At 29.6% G+C, this 11,772-nt stretch overlaps 1 protein-coding gene across 5 annotated transcripts in view; it reads right to left on the bottom strand.

The window, feature by feature from the left end:
- LOC117167026 (protein bric-a-brac 2-like) overlaps positions 1 to 11,772 on the bottom strand; it is a 132,201-nt gene that overhangs the window by 3,547 nt on the left and 116,882 nt on the right. For all 5 annotated transcript variants that reach the window (XM_033351582.1, XM_033351579.1, XM_033351577.1 and 2 more), the window contains 2 exons: positions 6,498 to 6,836; positions 5,942 to 6,392 (listed from right to left, as the gene is read on the bottom strand). In XM_033351582.1, coding sequence (XP_033207473.1) covers positions 5,942 to 6,392; positions 6,498 to 6,836 — 790 coding nt within the window. The remainder of the gene's footprint in view (positions 1 to 5,941; positions 6,393 to 6,497; positions 6,837 to 11,772) is intronic.

Below are 11,772 nucleotides of genomic sequence, written 5' to 3'. Positions count from 1 at the left end.
TATATCTAGTCGGGAGTGGTGCTGACTGAAAACAGATGATTTGGAGCGATTCGCGCGTCATCTGTTGGTCATTCTAAGGACTTATTGAACTACCCTCGTACAAGATATCTTTATTACCAAAGTATAAGCTCAAAACAACAAAAAAAATGCAAAAATAAATAAATATCTCAATCAGGCCAAAAGTTATTCAGGTTCAAAGAAACAGTTTTTTTAGAAACAAAGCACAACATTCAAATACGCATAACTTCCTAGAATATTTTTTGCTTGCAAATCGAAAAAATAAGTATTGCCTAATTTCCTCTAAAAAAACAACATATTTCATCCCCGAGAGATTCTGCGAATTCAAGACCCTACCTTATTTAAGGGTATGTGACACAGCTAAATACCTATATTACCGACCAAAGTTTTTCAGTTCACTGAATGTTTTTTTGAACCTAAGAACTTTTTTGTAAATAAAATATCGAGCTGAAACTTTGGGAAATGTATTAAGAATACAATAAAGTACGTTTAGGTACTGTATTTTCGTAGGAACTTCACTGAAAATTATTTCATCTTTTTTCTGAACCTCAACATTTTTTGAACGTTCGAACTTTTTTTATACATAAAATATCGGTCTCAAACTTTGAGAAATGCAAGAGCCGAAAGAAAACTACGTTTAAGTACAAAGATTAATAATAAAAGATGTAAAAAAATAAATTTCAACAATCAATTCCAACGGCATCAACCGGTAACGTTGTACACGAAAATACGAAACCTGGAAGCCACTAGGCGAGGCTCTAGAGGGTTCGTATTTTCGTGGACAACGTTACCGGTTGATGCCGCTGGAATTGATTGTTGAAATTTATTTTTTTACAGCTTTTATTATTAAGCTTTGTACTTAAACGTAGCTTTCTTTCGGCTCTTGCATTTCTCAAAGTTTGAGACCGATATTTTATGTATAAAAAAAGTTCGAACGGTCAAAAAATGTTGAGGTTCAGAAAAAAGATGAAATAATTCTTAGTGAAGTTCCTACCAAAATGCAGTACCTAAACGTACTTTATTGTACTCTAATACATTTCCCAAAGTTTCAGCTCGATATTTTATTTACAAAAAAAGTTCTTAGGTTCAAAAAAAATTCAGTGTACTGAAAAACTGTGGTCGGTAATATAGGAATTTAGCTGTGTCACATGCCCTTAAAATAAATTCGGTTCTGGATCATTTTTTTTAAAGGTTGATACAAGTTTTCGGATTCGAGATACCTTGATTTTTTTTTCTAAAACTCGGGACAGTATGTATTTGATTGTTAAATACAGTATCATTAATGACAGAAAATTTACTTAAATTCATTTTTTTTAGTACTTTTGAGCCAACAAATTTTTTTTGCCGTTTTCACTTCTTTCAAAGTTTGAATGTTTTTAAATTACAGCGTTATAAACAATTCGCATGTAAAAAAATCTCAGAAACAATTGCTCAAAGAAATGTTTAATAAGCGCATTGTCTATTTTGAGAATTTTTTCAAAGGTAAGAAAAAAATTAAGGGCTTTTCCTCGGGTTGTGAAAATGTTTGCCGCTTGCTTAACTTCTCAAAGACTAAGACTTTAAAACTAAACGATTTCCAATATGAAGCATTCAAAATTGAAAATTGAACAATTTGGAAGCTTTAAAAATGACACAATCTCCAACAATATTGATCTGTAGGTCTTGAAGCAGTTTATTGAAATCTAAAATATTCAAAACGGGACAATTTTAAATTTAGCGCACTGAAAATTCGTTTTGATTATTTAATTATTTAACTATTAAGGCTTTCTATTGTGAATTGTATAATTTTAAACAAATAAATTTGTAAACCGAACAGTTTTTAATGATTGCATTAAAAATAGCACAACTTGAAATGCTTTTAATTTGTAATTATTTAGTCCCTGAAATATCAATTACAGTACATTTGATTATCCATGTAATTAATTTATCATTATTCCAGCATTAATATGCTTTAATTGTCTAATTACACATTTGAAATAAATTTCTTTAATTTCGAAGAATTCAATAATAATAAAAAAAGATTCAATTGTACACACAATTATTTTACTTGGACATGGTAAAATGAAGTATAGATTAACATTTGTTCAATTTGTAAAAGCTCCTCATTGAAAAGAGTTCCATTTTAAAACAGACAGTATGAAAATTTAAACTATTAATGCTTTAATTTATAATAAATTTCCTTATCTAGAAATATTCACATTAACAATTTTTTAATTTTGAGTACGATAACTATAGACTTTAAATAACACCAATTATTAAATATCGATTTTAAATTACCCAATATTGAGAAATTTTAATTTTTAGTAAACAATTTTCTATTTATGAATGTAAAATGAAACAATTCAATCAATAAAAAGTGAAGGGATTTCTACAAACACTAAATCTTGAAAATTAAACGGTGTAATAATTAGTCTTTAAAATTCAACAATTAAAATTAGAAGTGCTTCAAATTTTATAATTTCCGATTAGAATAGAAGTTATTTTAAAGATTGAGAAAAACCCTGATCAAAAAATAAACATACTATCATGTCTGGGTTTCAAAAAATGTACGGAATAGTCAATCAGAAGATTTTAAAATATTTGAAAGATGTCACCGAGATTAAAAATATTTCAGGAAAAATTCAAAGTTTTCAAGGCAGTCACAAAGATTTCAAAATATTTCACAAAGTCGCAGAATTCAAAGTTTTCAATAACTTTCACAAAGATTTGGAAAATACTTTCAAGAAACGACAAGCATTTCATAAAGATTCTAAAGATTTCAGACAGAAGTCACGAAGATTTCAATGTATTTCAAAAATATTTTAAAAATATTTCGAATAAGTTACGAAGATTTTTAAGTTTTCAAAGAGGTCACAAGGACTTCAGAAAGATTTCAAAAATACTAAAAGATTTCAAAGAGAAGTCACGAAGTTTTAAACAGATCTCAGAAAGATTTTTAAAAGATTTAAAAGATTTTGAAAAAATTTGAGAAAGATTCCGAAGAAGTCACAAAGATTTTGAAGTTTAAAATAGATTTCAGAAAGGTTTTGAACAGATTTCAAAAAGTTCATAAAGATTCTAAACTCACAATGATTCCAAAATATTTTGCACAGATTTTTAAAAAATTTCAAAGATTTCAGAAAAATCCCAAAGAAGTCACAAAGATTTCCAACAAATTGAATCATTACAAAAATTTTAACATATTTCAAATATTTCACAAGGAAGACACGAAAATTTCAATATATTTCACAAATATTTTAAAAAGATTTTAAGGAGAAGTTATGAAGATTTCAATAGATTTCACACATATATTAAACAGAATTCAAAGATTTTGAAAAGATTCTGTTGTATGTTATCGCATGTGAATTATCCTAGTTCACACGATAGCTAGTTTTTTATATTTCACTAATTAACACAACTTTTTCTATTTCCGATTGCCCGAATTCGTGATATCGTGTCAGCCAGTTTCAAAGAGCGATTAGCTACAGGCTGCAGTACCAGCGATATTTCAATTAAAAGTATTTTTTTTAATTGCTGCATTACCTTCGAACCTGTTTTTTATGTACTAAAAGTTTGATATTAATAAATTAATTTTACTATGAGAAAAAAATGTTTCAAAAAAGTCATTGAAGATGGCAGACTGCCCCCTTAAAGATTCCAAAATATTTCAAAAATTTGAAAGAGAAGATATGAAGATTTCAATAGATTTTACAAATACATATTTTAAAACGATTCCTAAGATTTTGAAAAGATATCAAAGATTTCAGAAATATCCCGAAGAAGTCACAAAGCTTCAAGAAAATGTCGAAATTTCAAAGATTTAAAAAAAATGTCAAAGTTTTCGAAGAAGTCACAAAGATTTTACAAAATTTCAAAGGTTTTGAGAGTGATTTATCCCCCTCGGACCACCCTAACTTTATAACACTGTATCTTAAAAACAGTCCTCCTTAGTAAATCAACAAAAATGCTTGAAAACAGATTGTTTGAACAATAACTGCCCCGATTTTCGGGGTAAAAAATTCCAAAATATCCATAATCAAGGAGACTTATCTTGACTTAAAAAAAAAAAACAATGTTCAAATAGATAGAAGTATAACATCTATTCATGATACAGGGTGGCCGTTTTAATCAAAGCAAAAATATCTCGATCATTTTCCGGTTTGCAAAAATTTTTCACGGTCAATGAAATTTAAAAAAATTAAACTTTAAAGCCAAAAAATTTTCAATTTGACGTAATAAAACCTAAGCTGCAAATTAAAGCACTCCAAGTGTATCTCTTAAATTTAAAATTTTTAAAACTAAAGTTTCATATTTTTTAAATTCAAAATTTTTTTATTCACATGCTAAATAATTTACATTATAAAGATGAAAGCTACTAACACTTTTAAACCGAATTTTTTTTATTAAAGGAGGTTATACTGCCAAATTACAAAAATTTAAACTTTTATTAATTGTAGAGTTCAAAGATTCAGATTCCGTTCCAAAAATATAAATCCACGTTATCATTTTCAATGCTCTAAATTGAAGAATCAATCAATTAATTTAAACATTTTCAAAATTATATCATTTAAAGCAATTTTAGAATAAAAACATAAAAAATTGAACGATTAAATTTTTTCATAAACTGAATACTTCTTAAATTAAAAATTAATTTTATTTGCTTAAAAAATTGACATTTAAAAATGTTTTTAATTATTTTAAAAACAAAGTTTAGGACTTCTAAATATCTTTTAAAATGTTTTGACTTTTTTCTAATTTTTTTTTAATCCTGCGAAATTAAAAAAATTTCCTTAAAATCTTCCACATTCATTTTTAATAGTTTTGTAAATTTTTCTAAATCTTTTTAAATATTGTCTCACTGTGAATTGCACTGTTTGCACCGAAATTTTAGTAAAAATAGCCGGATTTTTTCGTTGCATGTAGACACTTCGTTTAAATTATTTGAAACCATTTCAAATTTTTAATTAATTTGTAATTTTTTCAAAACTTCTGAATATTTCTTCAACTCATTTGAATTTTTTCTAAGAATATTAGGTGTTTCAACTGTTATTTATATGTCCGAAATTCAACAATTGGATGTACTAATTAAATTTTCTTAAATAGAACAATTAAAATTGTAACGTTCAAAGTTTAGTTTTTTGTTTTGAATATTTCATTTATAATTACTGATTTTAAATTAACATTTAGATATTTCTGAATATTAAGTAACTGATCTTTTTATTGATTGGAAATGTTCAAATTGAATGGTTCAAATTCGATTATTTGAGACTGAAATAATATTTGAGATTTAATAAAAGCCTTTTGTAATAAATATATTATTATAAATTTATTTAAAAATAGAAAATAGTTTATTAAGTTTCAATCAGGCATTTACATTCATTTAGCTAATAAGATTTTCCAATTGAAACAGTTTAACTTTTAACATTAAAATCTATAAACTCTAAAATTGTGAACTGATTCCAAATCGTTTAGTAAAATCAATTAGTGTTCACTGTTTCATTCTTAAAGTACAATTCAATTTAAAAAATGATGAATTCATTTATATTGACAGTTGATCAACTAAAAATGGTTTTTAATAGAAAATCTTCGATTTTAAACGCTTCTAATTTTTAAATGTTTAAGTCTTTAAAACTGCATTTTAAAATTCTTTACATTAAAATATACGCTTAAAAATGAAAAAACTAAAATGGAACATTTTTAAAGTGAGAAATTTTCGAATTACGCATTCTAAAGAGAATGATATAATAGAAAAAATTCAAAATTTACCTAATTATTTCAAAAACGGTAAAAATAGAAGTTGGACAGATTTTTTCCCCTAAAAATTTCGTAAAATTTTCGGTCAAAAAATAAATTCACTCACATTTCCCGGTCTCATAAAATTCCCGGTTTCCCGGTCCAACGGTCATCCAGATGATAGTAATAAAAGTCTAGGAAGAAGTCTTACCTAACAGCCTCAAGAGCTTCCGTCATAGCATCCTCGCTCCACGGAGTAGGATTACTCCTACTCAGTTCAATTCCTTCCCTTTTGCACCTTCCATACAACGTTCCAGTTGGTATTCCAAACTCCGTCGACGCTCTCTGGACCGATGTTTGGCCAGACCTAATTGCCTCCAGAGCCCTGTCGAGATCAGCTGGCGACCAAGTTGTAGGGCTTGCATTAAACGGAGCTGCAAGTCTGATTCCTTCTCGCCTAGCAATTTTGTACAGGGTACTGGAAGGGATTCCAAAGGCCTTGGATGCCTTATTTGCAGATATTGTTCCGGTCCTCAATGCTTCAAGAGCGTTATTGAGACTCTCGTCGCTCCACGATTTTGTTGGTCCGTCTTTCTTCGGCGTGTCGATTCCTAAACGATGCGCTCTTTGCCAGAGAGTCGTCGAGGGTATTCCAAATGTTGCTGTAAAACAAATCATATTATTGAAGTTGTCGAATAGAATGAAAAAAAACAACAGAGTATAGTCAAAAAGAAAAGTCTAATTTAATGAAGGGATTTTTTATTTACCAGATGCTTTGGTCAGACTCATGTCATGATTTCTCAAGGCGTCCAAAGCTGCGTCCATATCTTCTTGAGTCCAGGACTTCGAGCCGTGGTGATGCGACCCGGATTGGCCAGAATGACCCCTGGAGTTATTCTCACCAGAATCCGAATGGATGGAATTTCCGGATGGCATCAGACCAAGAAGTTCAGGTGTTATCATCATCATGTTGTCGTTGTCGCCTGCCGTTTTGGAACTCACACTCGCTCGGTCCGACATGTGGCTGTCGATGTCTATTGTATCCGAGGAGTCCATTGTGTGTAAGGTCTCGAATTTTATCTTCACGCTGTCGCAATTTTGAATTTCTGCAAAAATAAAAAATAAAAGAAATTTAAAAAAATGGAAAAATTAATTATAAAAACAGAGTGACCAGAAAATCACCAAAATTTTTATTAGGATCTGCATTTGTAAAAGATAATAGAGGTTTCTGCACTCAGTAAAGTTTAGAAAATGCTGCATAAAATTTCTAGCTTGATCCCCTAAGAGCAACCTAACATAATATCACGTAATCAGGTCACTTGAACTTCAATGCTGACACAAATTTTGCAACATTGTTGCATGATGTACCTGATGCTTTAAGTCCAATGAAAAGCTCCGGTAAACATTAATTTCTACTGTATGCAGATGCTAAACGAGGCTGCGTGGGCAGGGAATGAACGGAGCAGCGCAAATCTAATCACAAGTTGTTAAGCCCGATTAGGCCAATTATTTTGATTCCCTCCCGGACTAATGAGCGACCAACTGCTCTCTTTTAATCTATCTATCACCCACTATCAAAGAATTAGCAGTTGATCACAATTAATAGATAAAATGTTTTTCAAAATTAAAAGAAATAGCTTAAAAAATTAAATACGAAAAAAAACTTATAATAGAAATAAATATTACATAAAATAATTTTTATGGGATCCAGTGTTGCGTGCAACATTGCAATTTCGAAATTTCCTGATCGATTTTTTATTTTCCCTGAACGCTCTAAATTTTTTTCAGGTTTAAAAAAACCTTATACCTAGAAAATTCTGAATGTTAATGGATAAAAAATCTAAATTTAGTTTAAATTAAGATATTATGTAAGCAAAATTGTTACTAAAAAAATTAAATCCACATATATTACAATTTAGTGATATTGCATTTTTTGTAAATAGATGAACTTTAACTAAATACTTGATTTTTCAATCAAAAACATGAATTTGCTACCAAGAAGATTAATTTTACATCAAGAAAAACGAATTTTCAAGAAAAAACATGAAGTTTCAATTTAAAAAACATAAATTTTACGTTAACAAATTAGTTTTGAACCAAAAGAAAATGAATTTTCAACCAGGAAGAATTATGTTGACATAAAACGACGAATTTTTAACAAAATACATACATTTTCAACCCAATAGTTGAATTTTTAACTCAAAAACATAAATTTTTAAAGAAAAATAAAATTATTACATTTTCAGTTCAAACAATTAATTTTCAAGAAAAAAATGAATTTTTCAACAAACTAGTTAAATTTCGAATCAAAAAAGCGATGAATGTTTAAAAAAATTTTCAAAAAAGTGTAATAGTTAATATTTCTGCAAAAAAATATTTTACTTTTCAATAAAAAACCGTTGAATCAAAACAAAGGATACGAATTTTCAACAGCTAGTTGAATTTTCAACCAAAACATGTTATTCGTATAACCAAGAAAAGGAATTTTCAACAGAAGATGAGTTTTCAATCAAAAGAAATTTCTCAGTCAATAAAAAAAATGTCATCCAAATGTTGAATTTTCAAGGCAAAAATACAAATTTCCTACAAAACAGTTGAATTTTTGACCCCAAAATATGAACTTTTAAGGCCATGTGATGAGTGGATCACGTGACCAGATTCCTACCTTACCGCCACTTTTTTTATTTTCCAATTTATATTCACACAAAACGCCACATCGAGTTGAATATTTGGGATACGAAACAAGAAGCACTAAGAATGGTGGGCCTGGTCCTAAATTCATATAATTATGAAAAAAGTTTTTTGTTGTAAATAATTTTTTTGCCTTTTTTATAATTATTAAAGATTAGGACCAGACCCACCTTTCTTAGTGATTCTTATTTATCATCCCAAATTTTAAACTCGATGTGGCGCTTCGTGTGAAAATAAGTTGGGAAATAAGAAAGGTGTCGGTAAGGTCGGAATCTGGTCACGTGACCCACTCGTCACATGGCCTTAACAAGAAGTTGATATCCAACAAAATGTTTAAATTTTAAAGACAAACAACGGATTTTCTACAAAAAAGTTGAATTTTGAACCCAAAAATATAAATTTTCAATACAAAAACATAAATTTTCAAGAATAGATGGAAGTTACTTTTCAATCAAGTAGTTAAACTTTCTATCAGAAAAAATTTACCAAAAAAGATTTTAATTTGAAAATTAAATTCGGTAAAAGCCGAATTTTTAACAAAGAATGAAAAAAAATCTTCTGTATTGTTCAATTTACCAGCCAAAACTATGAGCTTTCTACAGAACAGTTTATTTTCAATCCAAAAATATGAATTGTCAACCAAAAAGTTACTTTACAATCAAATAGTTGAACTTTCTACCGAAATATTTTAATTTTCCACAAAATACATGAATTTTCAACCAAAATAGATGAATTCTCAACGAAAAATATGATAGTTGAAGTTATTTCAACCAAAAAAGATTTTTATTTTGAAATCAAACCCAGTTTAATTCGTCACAAAAATCATCAACCAAGTCAACTTAATTTTCTTCCAAAATAGTTGATTTTTCAACAACAAAAAATAAAAAGTTTTTAACAAAAAAATGAATTTTTAATCGAAAAGCTACTTTTTAATCAAACAGTTAAACTTTCTAATAAAATTTACGGTCGTATACACACGTCCGGAAGTTTTCATGGTGGGGGAAGTTCCCTAATGTAAACCAAAAAGTTTTGCGAGCCTTTCAGCACGCGACATTGCGCACTAGGATCAGTCGAGTAGTAAAAAGTTTGAAAACGTAAACACGTTTTCTAGCCTCAAACTCAGAGTGACACTGACACAAACAGAATCTTGATGCAATTCACTGCAGAATGCAATCTCTAAGAAAATTCAGTTTGCGATATAAGGGCATAAGTATAGAATTTTTTCAGTAATTCGAAAAATATTTGTATGAACTATTCAATATGAAACTTTGCTTATCAGTAAGTTTTTGTTATCGAGATTATTTACTTTCATTAAATTTCTGGCATTCCAATTCAGGCATAATTATAAATATTAACATATCTCGTTGCATTATTTTAATTGTTACATACTTTCGAAACACCACTTTATTAAATTTATTTTTAATCGTACAATGTTTACGCTTCACTGTGCGAATATTACATTCATTAACCCCTTCGTTGGCATTGATGAAAAATGCATCAAATATTTCCGTGCCCTGTGTGTGGCGGACGAAGATACAAAAAACGGCTCGATTTGGATAAATCTTTTAAGTACCAATATTTATCCAAATCTAGCTGTTTTTTGTATTTTCATCCATTTTAAAATTTCAAATTTTCACTTCAGATTCGGATTCAGCGATCCCAAAAACCCGTAAATACCAAGATTTATACAAATTGAGTCTTTTTTGTATTTTCGTCCACCATATTGGATCCGCTATTTAAATTTTTCGAATTTTGACTTCACTTTGGGGTTCAGCGACCCCAAAAACCCGTAAGTACCAACATTTATCTAAATCAAGCCGTTTTTTGTATTTTCGTCTGCCACATTGGATCCGCCATTTTGAATTTCGGAATTGTGACTTCAGATTCGGATTCAGCGAGTTCAAAACCCCCAGGATACAAATTTTCAGGATAACAAATATTCCTGCCATTTTGGGCACACTTTGTCGAATTCTCACTGCCAACGAAGGGGCTAAATTTAAAAATTCACTCATACTATCTGAATTATTAAGTACATATTGAAAATATTGATTTTATCAGATCCAAATTTAAAATTAAACCACCACTACTTTACTATTACCCTTCCTAATGACGATTTTTGAAAATAACCGAAAAAATGAAAAAATGTAATAGTTGATATTATTTTGATCAAAAACTATTTTAATTCGAAATCAATCACAGTTGAATTCAACCAAACAAGAAGAATTAAAAAAAAATAGTTGAATTCTCAACCAAATGAGATTAATTTTTTACCCATAACTGAGCCAAGAACCACTTTTAATATCTGCGAAAATTATAACTAACTTACCCACAAAGTTACAAATAACGTAACTTTTCAGTAACTTAGTTACTTGTAACAAGTTATTATCCAACTCTTTAGATTGGTTTTGGTTGAATCTTTTCCTTTTCTTCCTCTTTCTCCGTATGTTATGTATTTAAATCTAATGAGCCCGAAAAGAAGTAGTTTCGAAATCTAATTTTAATTTGTAAATTTTTGCGTGCTTTGATTACGATGCATGGAATTATTTATAAGAAAGCAGATTTCATTTAGATCTTAAATACAATTTTTAAATATAGAGATATCAAGTTTAAGAGTTTAAGATTCGTTCCAATCTGCAGGGTTTTGCTTATGAATATTTCAAGAGTTCGCTTAATTGAGGCCAACTAATTTTTACCTCAATTTCTCGAAAAAAATCTTTTTTATTTAAATTTGAAACAGATGATGATTCCCTGACTCTTTTAAGGTTTCCCTAGCATTCCCGAATTCCCTGACCTATACTACGAGGGTAGTTCAATAAGTTCTTAGAATGACCAACAGATGGCGCGCGAATCGCTCCAAATCATCTGTTTTCAGTCAGCACCACTCCCGACTAGATATATGGTGCAGTCACAGTCCACATTAGGCAAGAAAAAGCTATCGGCAAGATGGCTGCCGCGTTTGCTCTCAGCTGAGAATAAACGCAATAGAGTGGTCACCTCTGAGGGTCTTTTGGCGCGCATAAGTCGGAATCGTGAGGAATTTTTTCGTCGATTTGTGACTGTGGATAAAACATGGATACACCATTACACTCCTGAGACAAAAGAACAATTCAAACAGTGGATTTCCACAGGCGAACCAGCTCCAAAGAAGGCAAAGACTGTAAAGTCAGCTGGTAAGGTTATGGATACAGTTTTTTGGGATGCACGTGGAATTATACTTATTGACTACTTGGAAAAGGGTAAAACAATCTCTGGTGAATATTATGCATCATTAATAGAGCAGCTGAAAGAAGAAATTAAAAAAAAAACGACCACATTTGGCGAGAAAAAAAATTCTCTTTCATCACGACAACG

Source organism: Belonocnema kinseyi, chromosome 2 (genome assembly GCF_010883055.1).
Source record: "Belonocnema kinseyi isolate 2016_QV_RU_SX_M_011 chromosome 2, B_treatae_v1, whole genome shotgun sequence".
Classification (NCBI taxonomy): Eukaryota; Metazoa; Arthropoda; class Insecta; order Hymenoptera; family Cynipidae; genus Belonocnema; species Belonocnema kinseyi.
Note: the sequence above shows the minus strand (reverse complement) of the source record. Positions and strands in the feature narration are given on the sequence as shown.